This window comes from Atractosteus spatula, chromosome 17, assembly GCF_055471065.1.
Source record: "Atractosteus spatula isolate fAtrSpa1 chromosome 17, fAtrSpa1.hap1, whole genome shotgun sequence".
NCBI classification, from domain to species: domain Eukaryota; kingdom Metazoa; phylum Chordata; class Actinopteri; order Semionotiformes; family Lepisosteidae; genus Atractosteus; species Atractosteus spatula.
The window spans coordinates 10,966,997-10,994,789 of NC_142722.1; the positions used below are offsets into that span (position 1 = coordinate 10,966,997).

Below are 27,793 nucleotides of genomic sequence, written 5' to 3' on the forward strand. Positions count from 1 at the left end.
AGAAGCTCAGTTACCGAAGTTTAGCATGGGTTTTATAATCATCTTACAGCATTTCTGCTATTGGTGGAAATCTGGGAATTAACTACAAAATAAATGTAGGAAAAATACTGAGTATTTTTTTCATCAAGGACAGCTGGTATTTCTAAATTAACATATACACACGAAAAACGGAACAAAAAAAAAGCAACTCTGCATGTTCATAGAGGAATAGTCAACTATATTTTTATTATTATTTATTTTAAATGTATTAAGGTCTGCCCTGTGTATTCACATAATACATATTGGAAAAGCTTTACAGTGTTTTCTAGACGCCATAGACTTTAAGATAAAGTCAGATAAACTGCTTGATTGACCCACTAAAGATGAGATGCATCTATTTTCCCTGAAACTAGTACAAAATATGTTTAGAATTTAAACATGTCCTGGAACTTGCACTGTGGTGTGTTATTTTAGTGCTATTTGTGTGCTATACGCTTCAGTTTTATTGTTAACATAGCAGCTACCACCCACTGGTCTCTTGCAAAGGTGAAGGGGTATCTTTGGACCAGGGACCGTATTATTCTAGGGCTATCAAAGTTGCAAAGACATTGTACAACTAGCGAAAGAAGGGGACTTATCTGGGACAGCGTACAGTCAGGTAGGGAAGCATGACATCTCACAGCTGTAGAAGTGTCAAGAATGATTCACAGGTTAAAGTCTAAAACTCCAGGTGCACAGTCTGGGCAGCAGATTTGCAGATAACATGGCTCCTTGTTTAGAAATTGATAAGTGGAACTTAGAAATTTAAAATATGCGAAACCTTGTTGTTCAGTTATTGTCCTGAAGTCACCCCCCACTTCACCAGTATAACTACATATTTCATCTTTTGTAAGAAAGCTACTCAGTTCAGAATGAAGCACACACAACCTGACAGGGACAAAATGGTTGCTTTTTTATCACCTGCCTCCTCTGTGAACGTTTGTATATTATTTATGTGAGGCAGGTAGGACCAGATACAATGACTGTACCACAAAGCAAAAGTATTAGGGAAAGGATTCATGTTTTATACAACAATAATAATAATAATAATAATAACACCACTAAACATAGTACAGTATGTCCTAGTTCTACAGCACCAGAATTCTGATGGTCAACCTCTTCTCGTCACAAACGGAAGTCTTCCTCAGAATCGCTGCTCTCCTCTTTTCTCAGTTTTGTTTTTCCCAGGTGCAGCATGCTGTTCTTTGGGGGGTTCAGAACGTCGGCTCCAGTCTCTATCCCCAGCACCTGCCTCTGGACCAGTTTGGAATAGAGGCCCCCCATTGCCATTAACTCTTTGTGGGTGCCTTGCTCTACCACCCAGCCCTTGTCGATCACAATGATGTTGCCCGCCTTCTCCACTGTGCTCAGGCGGTGCGCGATCACCAGGACGGTGTGTCTGTGCATGATAGTGTTCAGAGCCTGCTGAACCTAAAGGGGGGAAAAGAAGCGAAGTCAGCAGCGGTGAGCCCTGCTGTCTGTTACAGGCCACTGCTGTTACTGTGAAACGCCCTGGAGAAACGTTTATCTCAAAGTGAGTTAATAAGGTGTTCAGGACAGCATTTACTGCAAAGAATCGGTAGCTTTATTTGTGCCTAAAAAGGGCATTGCTGTAGATGCTGTAAAATATTTACTCAAAGAGAGTCTGAACCATGATTTGCATTTTTCTCATGATTTGCATGCTGTGGACAATGTTGAGGCCAGTCAGTGTGAGAGAAATATTAGTGAGCTGGAAATAACTATAATATATCATCTTTACCACTTATGATAAAACAATCTAAGGTCTTTTCACTTTAGAACAAGCTAATGGGATTTCCCTAACAGTGATATGTTTTTACTGCAGTGAAGCTCTTCAAAAACAACACCCATCTGCTCTGTCCTAAAGAGATCATATATCCAATATTTCACTAATCATTCCGATCAATTTGGACTCCCACTAATGGCTGAGTTTGCTAAGCAGACCTGATGAGTTCAGTACAGTCTGAAAAATAATAGGAAACAATGCTGTATTTTTCAGTAAAACATGTTTCGAGATTCTGGATCGGGCACAGCTGACATGCCGTACACCAGTGAGTGTGTGTTATTCCAAGGCAAGGTGAGCTCTGTTGCTTTCACACAGCCCTGAAAGCAGCTGCAGATGAACTGCCAGCTCAGCAGAGGAAGACTGTTCCCTCCTCTGCCCCTGTGCGGATACAGGACAGGCGACGAGACGGCCTGGACTCACGATGTACTCGCTCTCCGCATCCAGGGCGCTGGTGGCCTCGTCCAGGATGAGCACGTGGGGATTCCGGATGAGGGCGCGAGCGATGGCCACTCTCTGCTTCTGACCGCCGGACAGCTGGGCACCCTTCTCCCCGACCCCTGCAGAAACACACAAGGGCGTGCGGACGCTCCTCTTAACACTTGTTAAGAGTAGGGTCCACTCTCTGCTCTCATCTTCGTCGGCCATGAAAGACATTCATGTAGAACTAACGCGTGTAATCTCATATGTGGACAATATTGTATCCTCCACAGTGTGACCCTAATGTGCAGGAATCGGGCAGAAATGCTGATAACAGCCACAGTTTCAGGATGAGTACCGTTTTCTTTCCTCCAGTTGTCACTCCATGGTGATCTATTTTCTGACTTTACAGTCGAAGGAAGAGATCACTGTCTGCTTAATACCCTGCAGTATTCTGGCAATTCAGTATGATTACCTGCATTGCAGCCATTTGACAACTGGGTAACGTATCTGTGAGTACTGGACTTTGTAGCTGTCTCAGTTTATAATCCGAAGCAGAATTTAAAAGAACATTTTTTATTAATTGCAGTAAATCTTTTCTCCAGCATGTTGTTTCAGAACAGACTAAATTGTAAACTTCCAAACCAGATTTGAGATAATAATTAAAACTGCCCAAAAGCTGTTCTGATGCTGTTCATGCTGGCCTTCGTTTTGCCTTTCAGATTAGTTGTGTTTTGATGTTTCTGGTTTTACCTCTTTTGCCAAATACTTCCTTCAGGATGTTACTCTATTATGTTACTGCAGAAAGAAGATGTCCATTTACTGACTTACAGCATTTTGGAGGCTTCAGTATAGTTACCTGTATTGTAGCCATTTGGCAACTGAGTCACGAACTCGTGGGCATTGGCTTTTATAGCTGCCTGGACAACCGCATCCATAGAGCAGTCAGTCAGGCCATAGGTGATATTGTTCTGGACCGAGCGGGCGAACAGCACAGGCTCCTGCCCCACCAGAGACACCTGGAAAACATGCCGTTCAGATGGCCTCAGTTTGTTTGTCTGCTGTGAATCGGCTGCTTATGTGTGCCTGAACCAGTTAAAATCCATTAACTGCCATCTCTTAGACTCTCATCAAAGATGTGCATTGTAGTCACCTGGAAAGAAATGTAACATATGCTTCATGAGCAAGTCTCTTTTTTTAAACCATGTTTTCTTTTTTTGTTTCTACATTTAGAACAAAATTCCCCTTGACACATCAAAAGATCTGGGGTTCACAGATACCCCACAACCAATACAGTTAAACAATTTGACTTACTGTACATGTCATTCTCTGCAAAATACTCCAAGCTGACTAATATCTACTTCCATCTAGTGGTTCAAATGGGTAAAACATGAGAAATTTGAAGATAAATTATTGGCCATTTATTAATTCCTAGACAGGTCTGGATTTCTGGCCTTTGTAAATGTTATTACACAATGGAAACTACACTCACTGCAGCCAGAATCAAGCTTTGCTTTGTGTGTGTGTGTGGGGGGTGATTTCAAATGAGTGTGTTTCTAAAAAAAACTGCTTTTCTATTTCAGTTGGTTTCTGTTTCCTCTGCAGAGGATATAGGACACCACGTGCTGGTGAACTAAGGATGGATTTAAGAGATATGTACAAGAGCATATGCAATACACATTGAGGTTAAAGAGTGAAGGCCATTTAGTTTTAACAGAACTACATCCATGGACTTTAACCCTGGTCTTGGAGGATGTCTAACCCTCAAGGATCTACAGACATCCTCAATCAGGGAATAAAGATCACACCACCCCAAACATCTTGTGGCAAGACACAGTACTGGGGAAGAGACCCTGCCTCCTCAGACTGACCCTGGCGTGCAAGTAGCTGTGCTGGTATTCCTGGACAGGGTGGCCATCCAGGAACACCTCGCCCTGCTGGGGCCGGTAGAAGTTCTCCAGCAGACTGACACAGGAGCTCTTCCCACTGCCAGAGGGCCCCACCAGTGCAGTGACCTCGCCAGGCCTCAGCGTGAAGGATACATCCTGGAACACAGACACGCCCAGGCTCAGATCTCCAATCTCAGTTCACTTTGCTTGTATAAAGGGGATTCCAAGGTAATTACTACTAATAAGAAGTATCATATCAAGACTACATTATATCTAATGTTAGAATTTACCACGGTATAAGGGAGCACACACATTGAAAGGGTTTTAAAAAAGATTATTAGTAACAATGGTAATTATTTGCTTTACCGATGCCTGATCTGTGATGATTACGTAAGGTCCATTGTAGTCCTTCAGGAAAGATAAAGTGTTGGGTACATACTTACAAAACACTGAACTCACCTTTAGTATCGGTGTGTCAGGACGTGTGGGGTAGGAGAACGTTACATTCTTGAACTCCACCAGTCCTTTACAAGTGTCGGGAGCCAGCTGCCCATTGTGCGACAGTTTGGGCTTCCGGTCTATAAACTCGAAGACCTTCTCCGCAGCCCCCACTCCTTGCATTAACCCAGTGTACACTGACGCAATGTCCTGCAAGACATTTCACACACTGGTGTCATCGGCAACCCCAGGAAGGATTGTAATCTGACCTCCATTCATCTTATTTTTTTTAAACGGTTCTCAGAATGACTTGATTTATTGATTTACTGTTTTTTTTTTCAGTTTTTGATTAATTATTTTTCAATTTATACATTTTGATTTGACCTCTTTGGCTAAATTTGTTCACAGGTTTTCCAAAACAAGTGCACTGAATTCACTGCAGCCATGTATGTCCACCGTCTACAGATGCCCACGTCCATCAGTAGCACAAAACTACAAGGACAGAAGCTTCATCTGCTTTAAACCTCTCACACCGATTCGGAATAAAACAATATAATTCTAAATGTGTGGTGAGCTAGCATATCCTGAATGTGAAAAATGTATTTCTTTAAAACTATCCTTGAATAGCATCCGAAATGATCAGCCTGATCAATGCCGTGCAGCACAGTTTTTCTACAGATGTAAATGCAGATGAAATACAGATAAAAAACTGCTAATCCAAGACCAGTTTCTTCATCCACTGATTTGAACTGCCCCTCAACATTGGAGTCTCCTCCATTTTCTCCTGTTAGCAAGCTGAGCATGACTTTAATGCATATATTGTGAGCATAGTTCCATCAGTTTTGCCACAGGGAAAACAAGGATCTTGCATTTCATAACACCAATGGTAGAAGATTATATAGTTTAAAACATTTTTGTAGGCTTTTCAATAATGCAAGAGTGCACCCAAGGTTCCTATTAATTCTATTTACCTCCAAACACTCTCCTAACTCCAGCTCATAGATGACAAAGGAAATCAGGGTTCCTCCAGTCATCTGCCCAGACACCACCAAATGTCCTCCATAGTAAAGAATACTGACCTGCATGGCCAGCTCTGAGATCTGAAAAATAAGAAATTCATTAAAACCTAACTGTATATCGTCATTTTCACTTCCACTGCCGTTCGGACACGAATGAGTGGGGTCCTGGTGGAAAGAGAGCTCTTTGTACATCAAAATCAATCTTGAATTCACATCTTTTAAAACATCCCCGCACTATGTTAAGACGATTATGAAAATCAATTTCATAAAAAACAAACTTCTTCAGCATCAGCATCTGCTAAGTTTAAGAAAACTTGAATGGATAACTATTCAACAAAATATCAATAGATGAGTAGAAAGCAATCTTTCGCAATGTGAAAGATCACAGTGTACCATACAAAATTTTCCAGGACCACATTTTTTAAAGCATTTTACTCCACTGCAAAATCTTGCTGCATTTTCATCCATCCATCCTCTAACCTTCTCATCCAATTCAAGTTTGCTGGGGAGCTGGAGCCACACACACACACACACACACACACACACACACACACACACACACACACACACACACCTAGGGGCAATTTTCCCAGAAAGCAAATTAACCTACTACTATACTAAAGTACTTCAGGTGGGTGGCTGAAGAAAGAAAGAGAAGAAAGGAAACAACATTTCGGCTGTGGGGCCTCATTTCATTTCTTCTCTTTTCAGCATGGAATAAACCTATTACTCGTTCCTTAACTAGTATACGAGTATGTTTTTGAAATGTAACGTCGCCAAATGAGTTTCTCCACGGCGAGGGAGCCCTGAAAGGTTCCAGAGCCAGGACAGGGAAAAGGGCTTGGAGGGACTCTTTCATTGCGCAAACATACAACATACAAATACCACGCAGACAGCACCCCAGGTCTGGAATTAAGATCAGGGCCCCAGCACTGCAAGGCAGCAACGCTAACCACTGTGCTGCCCTCAAAACAGAGCCAAAATTACGTTTAACATGACAGACATTCATCTTATTTTCTGTCTCCCACACCTATTTTGTCTCCAGTTGGAAAGATGTCTTTCGCACTTTATACTGAAAATGTCAATCAAATCGAAAGCATATTCTGCCCCCGAGTGAACGCCCCTCTGGGTATTCGCAGTGAGAAAGCCCAGGTGTGATACTCTAGCAGTGTACGCACGCAGCTGCACCACATGTAACAGGCGTAGGCCACAGCCTGCCTCTTGTTCAACTGGAACATCTCCTGAAGCTTCGCAAAATAGTTGTCGGCCTCCGCTTCCTCGTTGGCGAAGCTCCTGACCGTCTTCATGGCCGAGATCGTCTCCTCCGCAACCTTGTTGGCCTGGGCGAGAGAGTTCTGCACCTCCTTGGCAAGTTTCTGTTGGAAAGGAGTGACATCATTAAACTAAAAACACCACAGTATTCTGATCCTGGAGATATATGCCCTCCTCTGGGAGAGCAATACTTCTAAGTCTCTGAGAAGTAGAAATTGCTTAAGACAAAGTTCTTTGGTTGGCAGGTACTCGTATGTATAGGACCTTATATTCAAACACTAAAGTTCTTAATTCCTCATAGAAAGTAATAGATGTTTAAGCTCTTCCAAGAGTTAAATACTTCAATAGGTTAATACTGAATTGCATAACAGACGAAACCTTCAAGGGTGTTTCAAATAACACCCAGACTAACGTGCTTCAGAAAATCAGAGGTTTCCAGGTTTTGTTTGAAATGTGAGGCATTTGTGTTTTTAATCATTTCATTTGAAATGTATGAATTTGGCTAGAACCAAAATCAAATTTATTTCCCGGCTTCTAATTAGAGTAACCTGGGTAAAAACGCTTTGCTGAAGGGCACACCTGCTGTTTAAATCCCTTGCATCATGCAGCTACCGTGCCATGTAACTGCGATATGTAGGTGACTTCCATATCTACAGTAAGCCACCTCATTATCAGGCCAGAGCTCATCTGGTTTCTGTAGAGGTAAATGAACAAGCCAGCTTGTGACCCCCCCCCCCCCCAGGAGGGACACCAGTCCACTGCAGGTATTACCCCCACCCCCAGCAATGTTGTTCCCACTTATACAGCTGGGAGGACTGGAGCAACTGGGGTACAGTACCTCGCTCAAGGTGCAAGAGCAGTGTCTGCAGCAGGGACTCCAGCCCACAACCAACTGGACACGAGCAATGCAATCACGCAGCCTAAAGGAACACGCTTGTGTGGTTCTAGCGAAGAAGCCCCTGTGCAAGCGCGCAGCACGAGAGAGCAAAGAGACAGTGTGGACAGGGCAGGAGAGCACTTGCCTTGTAGTATTCCCCATAGAACTTGGAAACAATGGCAATGAAGGGGAACCCCATTAGGGTGACCAGGGAGAGCTTCCAGGACATGCCGAACATGAAGATGCAGTAACCCACGCCCTTGACCAGGCTGCGCAGGAACAGGTTGACGTTCTCCGAGATGAGGTCGCTCACCTGCGTCGTGTCCGAGGTCAGTCGAGAGGTGATGTCGCCTGGAACCGAGCAGAGTCAAGCTCGGGCATACTGAGGCGACACAGCAAGACCTCACTGTCCTGAGTGACCACAATCCATGGCTCAGCTGGCTCACTGGACCGCACAGTACCCTGACTTCCCTGCAGCGAGTGTGGAGCGAAACGGAAGAGCAAGACTTCCTCACGGACGGGATTCTTGCCCTTCTGAGGTCAAGCCCCTGAAATGCTAGTTCCGCTTACACAGCTGGTTGAATGGAGCAGAAAGGGGAGAGCACCTTGCTCAAAAGTGCCAGCAGCACGCTCTACACCAGAGGACTGAACTCAGAACCCCAGGGGTACCACTCTGCGCTGTCTCCTCACTGTGGCACGGCGCTCGCGACGTTCCATTAAACCAGAACCCATCCCCGCACTCTGGCATTTATTTTTACATAAAAGCAAAAACGGTGCTTTTATATTAAAGGCCCTGTGTTGTTGATGACAGTAAGAATAATAATTTACTCCTGTACATTTACTCCAGTACAAATATTGGGTAAATAGTGGTCCCATTCAAAAATGGTGTATTAGAGTTTTAAGCACTTCAGTCCTATTAAAATCAATGTGCTTGTCCTACAATCATGTCCATAAAGGACAAAAAGAAACATCACTATATTCACTATATAAAGTCTGGAAGCACAATGTACTGGAATATATCTAATGTGGGCCATCTGACCTACAAAAAAGAGGACATAAATGCACAACATCTGACAGTCTGTGCAAAATCTGGCAGGTACCATACAGTTTCATTCTGTCTGATTTTGCATCAAGTTTATTGAGCGTGTAGAAAAAAGCAACACAATCTAATGATTTTTGTCTTCCAACTCTGCAGCAATTTAAATATGAAGAGAAAAGGCAAGTAGTCTATTGTTACCTGTGTGATTTTCATCAAAGAATCCAATCTCCTGGTGGACCAGCGACCTGAAGAGCAGGTTACGTAATCTCACATTCAGTCTGGCAAAAGTCAAGGAAAAAACGCCACCTCGAACCCCCATTGCAATGGAGCTGGAAACAAAGCCAAACATAAAGGGACACTTGTCACATTAACCTCAACGCAGGTGCTTCCTTTGCTGCAGAATTTGCATTTTAACGCCAAGTTTAAATGCTGCCTGGACATGAATAGTTCAAGGCTCTGTTACAAAAAGCCATCACGATTAGCCATATCACCCTGCAACTCACAACTGGCAGCCCACTGAAACTAAGCAAACTGAGCCTGGTCAGTACCTGGATGGAGAGACCTCCTGGGAAAAGCTAAGGTTGCTGCTGGAAGAGGTATTAAAGGGGCCAGTAGGGGGCGCTCACCGTGCGGTCTGTGTGGATCCTAATCCCCAGTACAGTGACCCTATAAGGTAAAAAGACGCCATCCTTCGGATGCAAAACCGAGGTCCTGACTCTGTGGTCATTAAAAATCCCAGGGCGTTTGTCGAAAAGAGTAGGGGTGTTTCCCCGGTGTCCTGGCCAAATTTCCCCCTGGCCTTTACCAGTTCTGGCCTCCTAATAATCCCCATCTCTGAACTGGCTTCATCACTCTGTTCTCCTCCCCACTGAGAGCTGGTGTGTGGTGAGAGTACTGATGCACTATGGCTGCTGTTGAGTCATCCAGGTGGGGCTGCACACTGGTGGTGGTGGAGGGGATCCCCATTACCTGTAAAGCTCTTTGAGTGGAGTGTCCAGAAAAGTGCTATATAAGTGTGAGGAATTAAAACCAGATATTGCTGCTATGGATTCAGCCCCGAGAAGAGTAATCAGGTAAACACTCCCAAGCAAAAGAAAACAGAAAAGAAATCAGAATTGACAGTGAAACACCAACCAGAGTAACAAATGAACAAGTAAACTTTCTCTAGGCAAAATGTTGTGAGACTGTAAACTACCCATGTTGTCACAGCTGATAGCCTGGCATCTTTCAAGAAGCGGCAGGATTCAAAAATTGGACCGTTAGTTGTTAAAAACCACACAAGTTCATTCTTCTCTTGTTTGTACCCTCTCCTCCTGCTGCTTGTCCAGCGGAGAGCAGCAGAAGCCACTGCTACACAAGAGGTTCTGCACGCTGGAGATGGGAGAGCAGGGAATGCTTGGCTTACTGTGAGCGTTTGTCATTCGAGGGAAAACCGATACAAGCCTGAATAGAGTATACATGAGAGCTTTGATAAAGAAAAAAAGTCATGGTAATCGGTCAGTCTTAACGATTTACCTTACAAGTGCAAGGACTGTCAAATAGATTATGGGTTTGGTGAAGTTTGCCATGCTCTTATGAATAACAATCCCATCAATCGCCTGCCCAGTGTAATAAGGGATGAAGGCTTCACCTGGAAAAGGAAACAAGTACAAGGCAAGTTTAACAGGCTTACAACATTAATATGCGTGATGCGGCGCTGTGGCTCGTCGTGTACCGCTCTGGTCTGCGATCACTGAGGATCCGGGTTCAAATCCCCAGAATAAACTGCTTTTGGTGGAGGTCTGGATTCAAATCCACAGACTGCAGAGCCTTTGGTGGCGGAGCAGAGGCACTGTGGCTGAGGATCTGCGCCTGTGGCTGGAAGGTTGCCGGTTTGTATCCCGCAGCAGGCAGAGGAATCCTACTCTGTTGGGCCCCTGAGCAAGGCCCTTAACCCCAGCTGCTCCAGGGGCGCCGTATAAATGGCTGACCCTGCGCTCTGACCCCCAGCTTCTCTCCCTGTCTGTGTGTCTCATGGAGATCAAGCTGGGGTATGCGAAAAAGACAAATTCCTAATGCAAGAAATTGTATGTGGTCAATAAAGTGATCTTAATACAGTCATCAGTTCAAACAGGCTTCTTTTTAGTCCTACACTCCCCGTGCCATCTAGGGTGATAAGATCTACCGTTACTAAACCTGCAGGTCATTTCGAGGTCAGTGGAAACTTGTGCTTTCGAAAAGGAATTGGCAATGACAGTAAGGTGCTGCACTTTAACAGTTGCTAAAACCAAACCACGAAGGTCAGGAGCGTGGCAATGCGAAGCAACAGCATGATGTCATACTCTGTGGGAAAAAAAGCCCTAACAGTTTTGCAACCTTAGCAGCTCATAACGACTAAGCACATCTGCATATCTGCGGCCATCACAAAAAACCTAACTATTACACTGCTTGTTGCAAAATCAGAAAAAATTAAGTCTGAAATTCTAATGGCCAATTTTTTTAAGACAAATAGACCATGCTGATATCTAAACTTGTGACGGGAATGTGTTGACTTGTCTTGTTAAATGTCAACTACTGCAATCGTTAGCTTTTTGCTGCCCACCGCTGGTATCTTCCTTTCATGAGAGCATCTGGGCGCACAACTGAAGTTTTCTGGGCAAAACGGGTGAATGTTACGAGACTAAATGCAGAACACTTTCGATTTCGAAAGGGAGAACTCACATAAAGCAGAGACGAGGAGGAATAGGAAGGCGACCCCCAGCAGACCAGCATCCTTCCTGCAGTAGGCCAGGAGCTGGCTCACTGTCGCCGTGGAGCGAGACTCTCCCTTCCTCTTGTCACTGCACTTTTCACCCTCCTCCTCCTCCTCCTCACACTCGTCGCCGCTGCAGTCCTCTGGGCCCAGCACCGGCGCCCTGTCTCCTGAGTCCTCGCTGCCCGCGTTGATCTTCAGAGACGGCTTGGGCGGCTTGACTCTGGCGAGCAGCTTCCACAGAACCACTGTCCCCAGCGAGGAGGCGCAGGTCCATGAGAACAGGCTCAGAAACCAGGGGCTGTGCGTCAGCGAGGCCTCGTGCTCCGAAAAGAGCAGGAGCTTGGTGACGGCGTACACCATGACCACCAGGCACAAGATGACGGCCAGGTTCTGGGAGTCCGCCACCCTCCGGGGGCCCTCCGTAACGTTCCTCGACACGCCGATAGCAGCCCCCAGCAGCAAGGTGACCCGAACTAGGAGGGTCACCCACAAGTCGACCGTAGAACAGAACAGGTCGAAGTTCCCCAAGTCCTCCACGAATAGGCTTACCCTGGTCCCATGAATGTACAAGAGAGTGGTGACCATGATGTCGACCAGGATGAACAACAGGTTGCAGGCCACGGCGACCACAGCCCTCATCGTTACCGCTACCCAGCAGAGGTCTGGTTTGGGCCACTGGGGTCTCCAATACACTCAACAGCTGGGCTGGAAAAAGAGAAGATTATTTTGGGCCATGGATGTGTACCACCACCCCCAACTGGGACTTCAGTACCCACTGCCTGCCTTTCCTGCTTTCATCGACTACCATTCCGAACACACGTTTCATTTGTTAAAAGGATGCCAGAAGAATTCTGAATTTGATTACATTTTTGTGGGATTAATAACATCGCAGAACCATTCAATTTGAGAAAAGCTTTATTAGTCTTCTCCCTAAAGCCAAGTGCTCATGATAGGGTTTGGGTCTTTCTGTGAGGAAGAATATTTCTTTTTCCCCCATTGCACCGACATATTGCAGAAATTCACCAGTGCAGATCACAACCACAAGAGTCAATGTGGCTCCTTCATCAAAGCAGAAAAATAATGAACCTACTAATTCTTTCCTCTGTTGCTAAAGCTTTTCTGCAAATTTCAAAGTTCTACGTTTTTACCAAACCACAAAGAACACTCAGAGAAAGCAGTGAGCATGTGCAGTGTGCACCACTTATGCCAGATACAACAGATGTCTGCCAACAGTCTCTAATAACATTAGGAAGCTGCAAAGATTCCTTCCTAAACAAGCATAATCTAAGCAAGCATATTCAAATACCACACCTGATTCTTTCCTATGACAAAAGACTACAATACTCTTGAAAAACATAACAGTCACGAGCATATTTAAGCATTATACTGGAAGTTGTACTTCTGTATCAATAAGAGAAGGAGCAGGTGCTGAGTATTATTGATTATTATTATTATAGCCTCCTCAGCTTTACATCTTTTAATGTTCCGCGCCAGTAACAATTCACAACAATCGCTCATTGGTGCAGTGATCACACCACACATATGAACAACACCAATAAAATAAAAATACATTTTTATTTGAAACACGGTTTTCTTTTGATTCTTAAATTTATTAGTTAGGTTTTACTAATTGGAATTGTACATGACTAAAAAATGAAAAATTAACTGACGCTCGTAAATCTCAGTGGAATACCGTCTCCCTCTTACCTGGATGTAAAACATATGACCTTTTATTAAAGGCATCACGGAAGGTTGAGAAATAATTCGTTTAAGACACATGTTTGAAAATGTGATCGTCTCCACAGGTATCAACGTTACCGATTATTGAATATAAATACGAAGCGCGTTTTTTTATTCTCAGTCATTATAATAAACGTGACATTAAATCGAAGGAAAAAAAATATCTGCGCACTTATAATTTATTAATGTAGCTGCTTTATAGAATCAGAAGGAAGAATCCAAGGCGAAAATGTTGCAGTGCTGAATGCTGTACATCTGAGCACGAAAAATGTCAAACCCACTGACAGTTCTGTAGTTGCGGAGGTTAAACTCACCCTCGCTCCCACGGAACTGAGCCGACGGCTCTTTCTGGCAGATCCGACCTGACAAGCGGGCGCACATTCGGTCCAGGTTACCGACTGCGCTGGGACATCACGCGGCTCACCACGGAGGAAGGCCGGTGCATCTGCTACCCAGGAAAGACGAGCGAGCCCCGCCTTCTCCGCACGCCGCCTTAGGAAAATTGCCTTTGGAGATTGTGCGAGAAGACGGTAGCTCACTGAGTGCGGCTCTTACAGAAATCGAGCCTTGATTACATCAACTGTAATGGAACCCCCTGTGAAGCTAGGCACTACTGCCGATGTCCCCTGAACGACACTATAATCCTGCGTTGAATGAGTCTAGGAAGAAGCTCATATAAGAGAAATGTAAAAAAACGTCGTTTTTGTAACGAATCTATTGCTAATATACTGTACTAATGAGGTAATACGATACATTTAGAAGACAGAAAAGCAATTAATATTTAATTATTTCCGTGGAAATAATAATGAGGTCAGAGCTAGACAAACGATACCCACAGTATCATCAAATTCCAAATGCAGTCCGGAAAATTTTCAATTGTAACATGTTGCTATTTGCATTGGTCTGTTGGATATGTTTCAAAATGTGTCCAAACCTTACCTCATTGCATATCTAGGGGATCTGCTACCTACCCCCTCTCACCTCTTTTACATGTTCTGAGTGTTAACGGTTTTTTTTTTTGCGCAAGGTGTCTGTAGTTTCTTCAGAATTGAGAAACGAGGTTTTGCTTGCGACGTTAACTGAAATCCAGCAATGGTCTGTAGTTCCTGCTCCCGAAAAACGCGACTTGGCTGTAGCGCGCCATCGTTGCTATACCGCACTTTGTACTTCGGAGCTGTGCAACAGTGGAACGCAACCCCTAACTGCCTCAGTTGTCTATTTCCAGTTTATCTGTTCATCTGTCTCGTCAGAACCCCAGCTGCAGACCAACTTCCGAATACTGTAGCGCACAAAATAAACTGAGAGGACGGTCGTTTGCTTTCATTGATAAATATTTATTTTGCATATGTTTCTGAACTCTGTAGTAGTATGACCTGTCGTTTCATGTACACAAGGGCTTGACTGAGTTGACCTTACCTCTGCAATGGACCTTGGTTGAGTCCTCTGCGAGTACTGAAATTTTAATTTAAGCGTGGCAATGAAACACGAGATTAATGCACAGTCATTAGACGTCCCAATAGCTTTCCCAAATCGTCCTTGCTTTCAAAAATAGAATACTTCAAGACTATTGTTATGAAAACATCAGTATTCATAACAATCTGCTGTCAGATTGTTCCCTTTATTCCCATCTTAACCACTCTTAAATGATGAAAAACGTGATGAACACTGTCACTGCTTCCTATGTCTCAAACACTCTGATGTTTCCCCCTTCTGTAGAGACACAGCTAACATAGCCGGTTACATTTCAGCTAACACAGCAGAATAAAGGTACTGTAGTTATGAATTTTGGAAAGTGGTTTAGAAAATGCTTCAGATTTTAAATGCTTATACCATTAGAATATACCATCAATGACGGCTACAGATATAAAAATAACCTCCAGGACAAGACGACACCTACATGAGCATATTAAAATATGCAAGTCTAATTTCACTTTATCTGGTCCACTCTTTCAAAACTGTTTTATCACGGAGCAAGTGACCAGATAAAATATTGTTTTGAAAGAGTGGACATGAAACAAAGCTCTCTCGGGCAGCAGTCTTGAACATGCAGCTGAAACAGTCAAATAAATTAATCCAGTTTTGTCATTTACAATTTTTTTGGAAGACACTAACAGTAGAAAATGATTCAGAGTTAAGACCATATATTTACATTCATGTGTAAAAAGCACTTTTTACTGTACACATCCGAAAGAAAGCATGTACATTTCTAAAGAGAGTTTTAGTGCCGCTGGCATAAGAATCTACCCAATTAACCAAAAAGCCATGCTGAAAGACTAAAGTTATTTTATTATTCCAAATCCAAACAATTCCCTACAAGGGCAAAATATATATACAGATCCACATACTCCTCCTACCTTTGCACCACATTCATGTTGAGCATGAAAAGGTGTTTTTTTTAAGCAGCACAGTCATTGTGAGATTGTATGAGATGTCAGCTGGGAGAAATCAGATTCAACCAATCGCATCTATACAAAATTAAGTCCCACATCTTGCAAATAAGCTGCACATGCAGGAGAAACCCATTAGAAATTAAAAGTGAACATCTCTGAAAATAAGTTATTGCAAAACAAAATCAAACACTTGAGTCCACAAAAAATTATAAAAATGTCATTGTCCGCTGCACACATTGCCAGTGGCTCTCGATCCCCTGTCTCTTTTTTTGCACCAAAGGAACCCTCAGGATCAGCATGGAGAACCACTGCACTCTACAGAATTCCAATGACAACAACAACAACAACAACAACAACAACAACATTTGATACAGAACTGCATACAGTTCAATTTGAAAAAGATAAGTTAAGACAAGCACTGATAACTGGCTCTTCTTCTGAATGTGATGGCCCTCGACTCGTAAGAAACAGCTTAATAATAATGTAAGACCTTGTCCACACTGGGCAATTAAACCAGATTTGTTGCCTTCAAACCAGACTAAGGGTGGTCAGTAGGCCACATTTAACATCACATCTGAGATTACCTCAGGGCACAATCAGTCTAATTCTAAAGTAGGCTGCAGGAGCTGGTGCAGTTTATCCTGGAATATAGAATGGCATTTCTATTTTATCTTCATGTGTTCCAAAATACTATTCAACAGTTCTGTATGTTTTAGCATATTACAAATGACAAATATTACTGATATTCTGAACAGGAGCCCATGAAGATCATTGATGAGAAGCAATTAGTTATTTCAACTTTGTTAGTAATGACAAAAACAACAGTGATTTGAGGGCACAAAAAAATGAATACATTTAGACTGGGACTGATGAGGCAGAACTTCAGAGATCAAACTGAATGAATAACTTGCAAACATGCCTCTGATTGTGTGAACTTTATAAATAAAGCCATATGCACTTAGATTGGAATACTCTGTACTTATAATATACAGAATATTGTGGCATACTGTCACATGAAACTTTAGCATCCAATCTGTTTTCAAAAACCTTAGTTCCTATGCATTAAGACTGAGAAAATAAGATGCAGTACTTCAATGTGGGCTCTTGGAGATTAGAGAGATTAGATTTTCGAGATTGGTTACAATTTTAGTCTCCAATTAATTCTATCCGGAGTACCTAATTAAACCAAAATAAATTAAAAGGGTCAGAGGCAAGAATGAAAAAATCTCTTCTCCGCTATTTTATTATCCTGGTTTGAAGGATGATCTCCCAAAGTTCTTCTGAAGTCAATGACTGCTTCACTGTGAAATAACAAATGTTATTTCGATGAAAAGTCATCCCTGTGAAGTATCTTGCTGTAAACGGAAAGTTAGTTGCAAAATAAAACAAAGTAAAGTAAATGGGAAATCAGCTAAACTGCTCTCCACAGTCTTTGTGTTTTGGAGCAGTTCTAGAAGAAGTAGCATGCAAAACCAAGTTGAGCCGGAGACCTGATTCAAAAAGGATGGCTTCATCTTCAGCTTGTTCTTCGCTTGGACACTCTCCTAGGAATTTATTCTGTCTGTAGTGTGGACAGATAATGCCGCTTCCCAAAATATTGTGCAATCTACAGTGCACATTAAGGCAGATGTTCAAGACAATGAAGCGTACGCCAAGATATGGGCTGCTTCCTGCATATGAATGCAGGAACTCCCAACAGAACCAGTGTGGCAGTCCGTCTCCATGTTACACCTCCAAGACTCCTGCATCTTCAGTGAACATGAGGAACAGGAGAAGTGTACTCCGAGTCTCTCTTCTTGCCATCAGGCCCAGTCTGGTCTGCTGTCAGAACAGTTTCAACTGGAAAAGACAGGTAGTGACTTTCTTTGAGCTTCTTAAGCTGTGCAGAGTCTCCTGGTCCAAATATGGGGTCTGTCACCTTGAACGTTATGGAAGGCATGGTCCGTGCTCTCCGCTTGGCGTTCTTCTTTTCCTGTTTGTAAGCCGCATTCATGTTGGCTATTACCTGTGAATGAAAAGCAGAGACACTGCCAATCCACAATGTAACACAGCTCTCCTTTAATACGCAATCCCACTCTTCTTCATAAGGTGGCCCTTCTGTTTCACCACTTTAATTTTTCCTTTTGGAGTCTTACCCTAGTGCAGCACTGTTTCTTTTTATACAGCTCCTTTATACTGCCACTGCTCTTACTGACAGTTTTCATGCCCATCTTGCATCTTACGGCACATGGTACGATGACAACACAGAAATGGAAAACATGAAGGAATGAAGATTCAAGGTACCCGTTCTTATTCACTTAATACACAGTTGCATTAATGGAAAGATAATGTTAATGCCGCATTTTTGTCAAAATTCATAATAAACCTGAATTCTCTATATTTGTTCATTATTTGCCGTGCGTTCGGTTTGGCAGGCTCACGCTTAGGGAAACACTGACGGCTCATTTACCAGCTGTTTCACAGTGTTCTGTTGCTCCTGCATTGCAGCGGTGAAGCTGGTCACACTCTCATCCTTGATGGGGCACTCCTCTTGCCCTTGGTGATCCCTGAGGGGGTCGAACTCGATCTGTCCAAAGAAAACAGGAGAGTTAAAAACCGGTGGAGACATGGACTTCCCTTTCACACTCAAAAATGATTACATCCAGTCAATTCACACAATCTTTGGCACAAGCAACCATCAGACCAACCACTGGTCTAAAAATTGTGCATTGCACTTGTGGCAGGATGGAACAGAAGAGATTTTTCATAAGGTCAAACACTCTGCAACTACAGAACAAATTCTCAAACAGATCTGTGTCAAAGCACAGCTCTGCATGGCACAGTAACTGCATATTAATTTACAACAAAACTCTTCATTATTGTTGTGCCTTTAAAAAATCCTGGTAGTAAATAACAATACATTTGAAAAAGAAATCTTTATGATCTCGCACCTCGTTTGGTAAGTTTGCTTCTCTGTTGAACATTATATAGAAGGGTGTGAATTTGGTAGTGGGGTTGATGGAGTTTCTGAATACGAACAGCACAGGATCGAGGTAGTCATCCCAGTCGGCCTGTTTCTCAGTCACCACCTGCCTGATAGCTTCTTTCAACATGTCATTGCTGCGGTCATAGAGGGCGGAGAGCTGAGGCTGATCCACAGGAGAGACTTTCTGGACTATATTCCACTTGTCACACAAGAGCTTGGTCACCTGAGAAGAGACAAAAATCAGGCTTCCAATTGACAGTGAGCTAAAACACAAAGGAAAACAAAAACAGAAGAGCAAACTTGTGCAAACAGCACAAGCTGAACATGGTGTACAAGTAACTTTTTTCTTACCTCTTCACAGAATTCTGTGCTTTGACAGCAAAATACTGTTTTAGCTGACCCAAACCTAGTTTTGGATTCAAATTGAAAAAAAAAATACACTTTAATCACATAATCAAAGATAACCAGCATTTAAATCACAAGCAACCTTTGCTGCAAACTAGGTATTTCATTGCACTGTACTGACACACAAACACAATATGAGAATCTGATGTTCATGTTGTTATAATCTGCAGTAGTCATTAACTTACGGTGCATATTTATAAACACTATCGCCGAGTTTCTTTCCTGATGTTAATAGGAGTCCGTTTAGGATTTTTCTTAAAAGTAGTGAAGATCAAAGCATGTTTCTACAAGTTTAAACAACAACTAAAATGAGGAGTTCATGTGACATTACAAATGGAGAGTGGAACACAAACCAGAGGACACAAGTGGAAACTACATGGAACTGTGCTGAAAACTGAGAATTGAAGGTATTTCTTTACCCAAAGGGTTGCGGGAGTGTGGAACACACCATCCATTCATGATGACCAACTGCCTGTGTGGACATCTTTCAAGAAATGTCTGTATGTGATCCTTGGATCAATTAGCTACTCAACAAGGCCCAGATGTGCCAAGATGACCTCCGTACTTATAGTCTCATGTTCTAAGGTCTATGAAGTCCCACTTATTTATATTACCTGTAAAATGTTGAAGAAATGCATCGGGCTACTGACAGAGAGTCCTTCTTCTGTATGGGAACAGCTTCTACCCACTTGCTTAAATAATCTGTTATTATGACAACGTACGTATTATCTCTCTTCGTTTCTGGAAAAGGACCTGGAACCCAAACAAAACACAAAGGAAGAAGTTTGATTCATGCAGACAGACCAATACCTTTATTCGCCACTTTATGTCTACGGGTCATAAAAACACAATGAGATTGTTTAAAAAAAAACGTTAGTTGCATGAATTTTCAAGAGCAACATAATTTATCACTGTTTGTTTTTAACTACATGCATAAGCCATCTTTTCCAAAAAGTTCAGGAACAAGGTGGTATGGTTTTTCTGTGAACTGCAATCACTCCAGCTGAAGTGGTTTCACAGAAATGTCGAGGCAGACCAGCACTATATTCGCCAGCGCTTAAATAAAAAAAAAAACTTGGCAACTGACAGAAAAGAGACAATGAACTTTCATGAGTCTCCAGATACTCAGAAACTTAAAGTAAAACAAAACGCAGCCAAAAATCCCTGTTTGCATCAAAGCTTGATACTCTGCGTGTTACTTATTTCACTTTTGAGAGCTTGGGCATGACTAACAGTCATGCAGCTGGATTTCCAGCCACATCCTTTTTAAAAACGTGTTTCCCTTTGGACATGATTGCTATAAGATGCTGGGTTACCAAAAATGTTGACGCCAAGGATCTCCCAGGGAGCTTCAACTTTGATGGGTCGCACTTTCCTGGACATATTTTTATTACGCTCTGCGTTTTGGCAGGTTTCACAGACTTTAATCTAAAAAACACACAATAAGAATCAAAATAAACAGGGATAAAAAGAAGGGTTTTGTTACAGTCCCTTAACAATATCCAATCCTATTCACAGTCAGAAACTTTTATAAGTACATATCAGCAAATAGCACTTAAAGGATTTCAGTAAATAGAATCCAACAGAAAGATAGACCTATTTAAAATTCATAAACTGAAACGTTTTTATTACACTACAGTAAGTATTGACTTTAGAATTTTTTATCATAAAAAAATCATTATCAATATCAATATAAAAAATATAAAAACTAATGGTTTAAGACCTAAGGATTATTTGTAATGTGTGCTATAATAAACTTTGCTCATGAAAAAGCCTTGATTTCATCAGTTAAAACCCTTTCAAATTGTGAAATTTGCCCAAATAACTATGTAGCACTTTAAAATGATTCAGTGAGTAAATCAAATTCTAATAAAATGAACTGTTTTCGTTACTAACACACATTCTTCTTTCTCATGTGCCAGATGTTTTTATGTCATGTTTAAAAATCAAATTTCAGCAGGTGAACATAATGCAAAAACAAATCCGTTTATTTTTCCCTAGTCTGCCTACCTTTTGGTGGACTTACCCTCAAATTATAAAACTATCATCCCATCAAAAAACACAAAATTCAAGACTAGACCAACAGATATTTAATGTAGACAAGTACCTAGCATATTCAATGCAGATAACAATATCATACAGCATACACAGAACCTGTGAGATACTGAGCATGAAAAAGCTAGGTTATGTATACAATTTTCTTCTGGCTATCACTTTGTCTTCTAGTTTGAAGAAGCATATAAAAGTGCAGAAAATACATTAAAGGATGTTATGTTAAAATAATGCAGTAGCAAGAGCTTATTCAGACAAGGTGACCAATATCTTTCTCCAACAGACCAAAAGAACAGAATCTTTTAGTCATTAACTGAGAACACTTAACACAATATGAACAACGACTGAAAACAGCCCGATTACACTCTCAAGGGAACTGGCAGAAACCAATTGGACTTCATTAGAACTCACAGAAGAACATGGATCAGAGGACACCAGTGGCAACTACTGGGGAAGGGCACTTCGAACTGAGACTACGAGCACTTTTTACACAAAGGGTTGTGGGTGTCTGGAACAAGCTGCCCAGCCATGTTATCAAAGCTGACAAACTGGCTACCTTTCACACTTCTATCAATCAAATGAGAGAGATACTGTAGGTAATAAATGAGAGAATACTGTTTAGCCCTTCTTATGTATAAGTGGACCCTACAAGCAGTCTTTGCAAAATTCTTTGTTTAATCAAAATACAAAAAGATATTCACTAATTGCTACTGCTTAATAAAAGACAACCACCCGTCATCACTCATTTTGACAGTGCATGTGGCCCGATCAGTTCAGCTCTACATACCCAGTCCACCACATCCTTCACTATTCCAAGCCAGTAATATTTGCTCTGGATCCTGTGAACGGTTTTCTTCTGCCCCAGGTGGTGGCCAATGTCACTGAAGTGACACTCGAGAAACACCTGTCGTTTCCTCTCGGCGTCGATCACAACCTCACGCTTCTCCTCCTTCTTCTGCCCCACGTAGAACAGCCGACCGCCTGCCAATACACGGGCCCCAGAAAAAACAACATTGCTTAGACTTCTTTTCAGGCTGCAGCTATCCTTTTCTCACAATTAACCAAAAGCACAGCATTCCTCCATTAAAAACGAGAAGAAGGAGGAATTATTTGAATGGTATTACCAGAGTTAAGAACATTTTTTAAAATTCAAAACTGCTAGTGAACTCCAGCGATAAATCTTGGTTTACAAACAACGAAAAAGATAACTCTTCAGAACAGACTCCAATGCCACCTTTTAGACTTCAGGAATTTGTCTCTTTTTCTTTTTTGACAGTTAAGGACATTTAGCACAAAACATTTTCAAAATATGATGAACAATATTAATGTTCTACCTCAGAAAACAGATGGCAAAACTATGAATAACATCTGTTAGACCAGGAGTTCTGACTTCTTCGGTCATCAGCCTGTTCCTTCTTGCAGACCTGATTTCCAAAAGGCCACTTTCCATTGGCACCCCAATCTTCCCATAAGTGTATTGTAATTTAATATATAAAACTAATGTTCATGACATGTTATGTACAGATGACGTTAATATGACCAGAGCATGATTTCATTATCAGCTCTGGCAGGGCTAATTTGACATTTTCCCCTTTCTTTATGAAGTCCCTCTGTACAGTTTCTGAGGAAGCCACTGGTTTCTGCTCTGCACAAAACGAGGCCTTGAATCTGTGACGATATAAATTTAGCAGGCAGTTTTTTCTCTCTCTCTCGATACGGTGCTCTACGTGATATAACAACTATTCAGTGGAGACGCCTGAGCCTCGACACTTGTACAATGATGCTCAGAGGCCACTGAGACCCGTTTTAATCGTGTCGGCACACTTCCGGTACCTTCTATGATGAATTTCTGAGCATATCGCTTCAGATTCTTCTTCCTTATGGGACTCATGGTTTGAGGATAGCAGCCTTCGGCTAGGAAGGTGTAGATATCTTCCAGTCTGTTGGAGGTGGATTCTACGACCTCCTCCTCGGCCACTTGCAAAGAGTCCATACTCAACATCTGGACTTCTTGTACGAGGTGCTACCGCACCGAACGGAAAAGAAGCGAAATTATTTCCCCGACGTTCGCGTTTCCCCTCAGTCGGACTAAACTGGTGAGCCCTTACAGCTCTCCCTATTATTATTATTATTATTATTATTAGCGAGGCTTTGCCGCAGCCCCTTCGACGTCTTCTTGTTGCTCCCCCAAACCGGAAGGTTTTTACCGACGGACTGCAAGGAAACCCGTCGGATTATGTATTAAAGAGACAGGGCAAATTAAACAAGATGTGGAATAAGGTCTTTTCACATACAATTCTTTAATATATATATGTGTACTTCTATTAAAAATAGAAATATTACCTTCCACGGCAAAATTTGCAGCACACCTCCGTATGGTTCTCTTTTTATGATCGGGGAGATGTTTGGAGTATTTTCCTTTAGTAATATATTTATAGACGTGCTTGTACCTCTTCACGGATTCTGCATTGCCATTACATTCTTTCTCTTCTTCCTTCACTTTGATGACACTCGTCATTGCTGACCCTAAGAAAACATACAGTGTATTGAAGCCTCGTTGTGTTTTGCATTGTTTGTGAGAACCAATGTCTTCAAGGTGTGCGTTTCTTTCCGGACACATTTAGAGTTGGGCTACATGATAAAAACATCCGGGGGCTAAGTAAAACAACTATTTTTTACCATTTCTTTTATTTGGTCGTAGAAAGAATAAGCAAACAGAAGTTCACTTTCAAAAGCATTTTCAGAAAGCTCAGAAATGTTAACGAGAGCAATATAACTGAATTCATATTAAACGACTTAGTTATGCAGAATCATAAAAATCATAAAGCAAAATCATAAAGAAATGGACTCTACAAAAGGTGTCGTAGGACCGAAATTCTATTCTTGTGCCTGTTTTTGCACGGACAATATTTATCTTGGAGAATATAAATTACACGTTAAATTCATTTCTGAGCTGCAGTTCAGAAAAGATTATCAGGCGGTATGTACCATTTCCAATATAAGCATATATCAGTACAGTGGCACTTGAGAATAACTCACAATAACATCTAAATGAATTGCTTGATTCCATCTATAGTGGATGTTGGTAAGCTTTTGAAATTCACAAGTGTACCTCCGTTTCAGGTGCTGAGAAATCATGGATGCACAACTAACCAGCATTTTGAGGACATTCTGAAGAAGGTAACTCGCAAATAGTCCATCCCACCCCATTCAGAACTGAAATAATGTTACGGAAGTTACTATTTGTATTTGACCAATTGTCAATTTACGGTTACGATTCTGAGCACAAACGCCATTTTAATGGCATATTTTAATTGATTTTTTAAAATATTTCCCCCAGATTGAAGCAGAGATTCAGAGACGACGACAACTAGGTGTCAAGTCAGCCGAAAGAACAGCTTTCATAAGTGAATTCTATAAGCCCCTGCACAGGCATGTGTATGTTTTACAGGTACGGTTAACAGCACTGTTATCCCTTTAAGATGTGTAACTACATTACAGCCACATAACCAAAATTCATCCATCCATCAGCTATGGCTACTCCATCCCAGGATCACAGTAAACTGGATCCCCACCTAAAAGCACAAGGTGTAAAGTTTGCGCTAGCCTGGGACAGGATGCCTGTCCATTTTAGGACACACACAGGGACAAGTTACAAACACCGATTAGCACGTCATGTCCGTTGAAGACAGAAGAAAACTGGAGTGGCCAGAGAAACCCTACACAAAGTGAACTTTCCAACTCAAAACAAAAGGTGCCCCAATCAGGAATCAAACCAGGAGCCCAGGAGTTGTAAGGCAGCAGTGTTGGCTACAACCACTATTAGTACAAGTTCAATTGAAATGCCGTGTGATTACAAACTTGTATCTGTAGAATACATTTCCTTTTTGTAGAAGCAGATGACTTGCTCATTCACAAACTGAAAAGAAAAAAAAACATGCAAGTTTGTGAAATGTGAAATAAAAATATTTTTAAAAAAGAAACAGAACTGACTTCTGCTCTCTTTAGGAATCCTACTTGGCCCCTGAATTTCGGCAGATTGTGAACTATTCACGCTCAAAACATGCTACAGTAGAAGGCCTGCACAGTTTCATTCAACCTCTGGCAGGTAATACAATTTTGGCAGCATTAAATAATTTAAGTTTCCTTACAATGACTTTCCGGTTTTAATGTACCAAAGGGCTTTAATTCAGTGTAATCTGATTTATGTGTGCAGGTAATCTCATTAAAGATGTCTAGCAGACTTTAAGGTTCTTACACGTGCATGCACAAAACATTAAAGCAAAGGCACAATGGATTTAAGCATTTCAGTAATATACAATGGTTCTTTCCACCTGAAGCGGAAAGAGTCTACCGCTTGCCTGTGTTCACGAAGCAGTTCTGCAGAGACCTGATTGAGGAACTGGAGAATTTTGAGCAGTCCGACACTCCCAAAGGCAGGCCCAACACCATGAACAACTATGGGGTATGAGAACACTTGACCTCCTTTTCAGCCCAAATGTAACAAAATTATTAAATAAGTTAGCAAAAGGCAGATTGCGGTAAACGAGTTTTAAACAGAACTGTATATTTTTCACTTCAAAGATGAAGCATAGATGATATATTAGCGCTGAAATAAAAGCAATGTCCAATTTACCTTTTTCAAATGAACATATATATATATATGTACAGGACACTAGTGCCTTCTTTCACTGTGTTTTATTTTCCGACACAGATCTTGCTAAATGAGCTGGGATTTGATGAAGGACTCATCACCCCTCTGCGTGTCGACTACCTCCGCCCCATTACTGCGCTCCTTTACCCAGACTGCGGAGGGGACTGTCTCGACAGCCATAAGGCTTTTGTGGTGAAGTACGCCTTGGGTGAGGACCTGGATTTGAGCTACCACTACGACAACGCTGAGGTCACACTGAACGTGTCCCTAGGCCAGGAGTTTACTGAGGGAAACCTGTATTTTGGCAATATGAAAGAGGTGAGTGAGCGAGGAACTGGCAGCTTCAGAAAAGACAGGAACCTATTCATTTTCATGGTCCAAAATAAAAGTGAGACATCAGGATCCTTAAAATAAAACAACATTACAATCTAAACTCATCATTGGGGTTTACTGAGCTGTGGTCTGCTGCTGTGTGTTGTGCTTGTGACTGATGAGACATTTACTACCTCCGCCACCTGCAGAGTTGTCTGGATTTGTCTGCTGAATTGCTCGGTTTTAGATGGTTTTATAAATTGTTGGAGACATTTAAATTGAGATATTTATTCAACTCACTCCACTCAAAGCGCTTTACAGGTAGTGGGGACTCCCCTCCACCACCACCAATGTGCAGCATCCACCTGGATGATGCGACGGCAGCCATAGTGCGCCAGAACGCTCACCACACATCAGCTATCAGTGGGGAGGAGAGCAGAGTAATGAAGCCAATTCATAGATGGGGATTATTAGGAGGCCATGATTGGTAAGGGCCAATGGGAAATTTGGCCAGGACACCGGGGTTACACCCCTACTCTATTCGACAAACACCCTGGGATTTTTAATGACCACAGAGAGTCAGAACCTCGGTTTTACGTCTCATCTGAAGGACAGCTCCAGTTTACAGTATAGTGTCCCCGTCACTATACTGGGGCATTAGGACCCACATGGACCGCAGGGTGAGCACCCCCTGCTGGCCCCACTAACACCTCTTCCAGCAACAACCTTAGTTTTTCCCAGGTCGTCTCCTATCCAGGTACTGACCAGGCTCACGCCTGCTTAGCTTCAGTGGGTTTCCAGTTGTGAGTTGCGGAGTGATATGGCTGCTGGCTGCTGAAATCATCAGTCATACCAGTAAAGCAGCAGTAGAATTCACTGGATTGAACGGAACGGTAGCCGAGTGTCTCTCCGTCTCTGCAGGTTCCCATCCATGAATCGGAGTGTGTGGAAGTCGAGCACCGTGTAACGGAGGGCCTCCTCCACCGGGGGCAGCAGCTGCACGGGGCGCTGCCCATCACGGCAGGCCAGCGCTGGAACCTCATTGTGTGGATGAGGTCCTCAGAGGAGCGCAACAAACTCTGCCCCATGTGCAACCAGCAGCCCGAACTGGTGGAGGGGGAGGGTTCCGCCGACGGGTTCACAAAAGTTCCCCCTTCACAGAATTCCACGAGTACACCGTGTGCTCTGACCTAGAGCCACAGCTCGGCTCAACCCAGCAAGTGAGCTCCCCTGCAAAATGTATTAATCCAGGACACGGTACGCACCTAGTTACGTCACCCAGAAGGAAAGTGAACTGCCCAAGAAAAAATACGTTTTTGTCATATACAGTATGTGAAATTGTCCTTCCTCCTAAAACTCAGTGGATCTACAAAGCTACTATAAATTTGCCTTTGTGTTTTGAAAGAGCGCGGTACAGTACAAGCGTTTTACGAGCATATTAATAAATGACTTATTCAGAGTGATTTTTTACCGTGATCATCCTTTCACAGCGTTTTTGTAAAAAGGAGACTTTTCATGCATCGAGTGTGCTGCTTGCCTTTAGGGCGAATAAAACTTCAGTCTTAAAATAAACTGAGCATTTAAAAAATGTTTATCTTAATGTGTTTTTATGGCTGCGTGTACAATAGTTGTAAGTGTGAAATGTAATACTTGTAGAGACTAGATGCTGCCAGAAGTATACTTTTAGAGTCTGTTGATCCCACCCAGTCCGCAAGAGAAACCGGATAGTTTTTTGCTCTGGACTAAGTTTTCTAGAGGGAAGTTATTG

General features: G+C 42.3%; 3 protein-coding genes across 4 annotated transcripts; 1 reads left to right on the top strand and 2 right to left on the bottom strand.

Moving 5' to 3' along the window:
• Window positions 1-200: 200 nt before the first annotated feature.
• Window positions 201-13,791, bottom strand: abcb9 (ATP binding cassette subfamily B member 9). Its single transcript, XM_088935880.1, has 12 exons — window positions 13,562-13,791; window positions 11,474-12,212; window positions 10,289-10,403; window positions 8,972-9,102; window positions 7,880-8,085; window positions 6,764-6,961; window positions 5,538-5,666; window positions 4,588-4,776; window positions 4,111-4,284; window positions 3,099-3,258; window positions 2,243-2,379; window positions 201-1,449 (listed from the first exon to the last, which is right to left on the bottom strand). The coding sequence occupies exons 2-12, from the start codon at window positions 12,144-12,146 to the stop codon at window positions 1,144-1,146; spliced, it is 2,418 nt and encodes an 805-aa protein (XP_088792006.1). The 5' UTR covers window positions 12,147-12,212; window positions 13,562-13,791; the 3' UTR covers window positions 201-1,143.
• Window positions 13,792-15,513: 1,722 nt separating this feature from the next.
• LOC148819102 (gypsy retrotransposon integrase-like protein 1) lies at window positions 15,514-23,679 on the bottom strand. Of its 2 annotated transcripts, none has more exons than XM_088935528.1 (8): window positions 23,403-23,679; window positions 21,847-22,040; window positions 20,324-20,435; window positions 19,622-19,760; window positions 18,954-19,008; window positions 18,568-18,825; window positions 18,087-18,203; window positions 15,514-17,642 (listed from the first exon to the last, which is right to left on the bottom strand). In XM_088935528.1, exons 1-8 carry the CDS (start codon window positions 23,677-23,679, stop codon window positions 17,388-17,390), a joined length of 1,407 nt encoding a protein of 468 aa, XP_088791654.1. In that variant the 3' UTR covers window positions 15,514-17,387. The 2 variants fall into 2 exon arrangements, with proteins under 2 accessions (XP_088791654.1, XP_088791655.1); XM_088935529.1 differs by lacking the exon at window positions 23,403-23,679 and adding an exon at window positions 22,893-23,255.
• Window positions 23,680-23,681: 2 nt separating this feature from the next.
• ogfod2 (2-oxoglutarate and iron-dependent oxygenase domain containing 2) lies at window positions 23,682-27,780 on the top strand. The gene is made up of 7 exons (XM_088935531.1): window positions 23,682-24,039; window positions 24,183-24,239; window positions 24,400-24,510; window positions 25,068-25,167; window positions 25,400-25,524; window positions 25,774-26,031; window positions 26,947-27,780. Exons 1-7 carry the CDS (start codon window positions 23,902-23,904, stop codon window positions 27,217-27,219), a joined length of 1,062 nt encoding a protein of 353 aa, XP_088791657.1. The 5' UTR covers window positions 23,682-23,901; the 3' UTR covers window positions 27,220-27,780.
• The last annotated feature ends 13 nt before the right edge of the window (window positions 27,781-27,793 follow it).

Coding starts and splice junctions, on each gene's coding strand:
- ogfod2 (XM_088935531.1), top strand. CDS start 23,902: ATGGACTCTACAAAAGGTGTCGTAGGACCGAAATTCTATTCTTGTGCC. Junction 24,040..24,182: donor TCAGAAAAGATTATCAGGCG/GTATGTACCATT, acceptor CCTCCGTTTCAG/GTGCTGAGAAATCATGGATG. Junction 24,511..25,067: donor GGCATGTGTATGTTTTACAG/GTACGGTTAACA, acceptor TGCTCTCTTTAG/GAATCCTACTTGGCCCCTGA.
- abcb9 (XM_088935880.1), bottom strand. CDS start 12,146: ATGAGGGCTGTGGTCGCCGTGGCCTGCAACCTGTTGTTCATCCTGGTC. Junction 5,667..6,763: donor GTTACATGTGGTGCAGCTGC/GTGCGTACACTG, acceptor CTTATTTTTCAG/ATCTCAGAGCTGGCCATGCA. Junction 4,285..4,587: donor CTGACACACCGATACTAAAG/GTGAGTTCAGTG, acceptor TCTGTGTTCCAG/GATGTATCCTTCACGCTGAG.
- LOC148819102 (XM_088935528.1), bottom strand. CDS start 23,679: ATGTGTCCGGAAAGAAACGCACACCTTGAAGACATTGGTTCTCACAAA. Junction 20,436..21,846: donor TGAAGGATGTGGTGGACTGG/GTATGTAGAGCT, acceptor TGTGTTTTTTAG/ATTAAAGTCTGTGAAACCTG. Junction 18,204..18,567: donor AAGCAAACTTACCAAACGAG/GTGCGAGATCAT, acceptor TTCTTTGGACAG/ATCGAGTTCGACCCCCTCAG.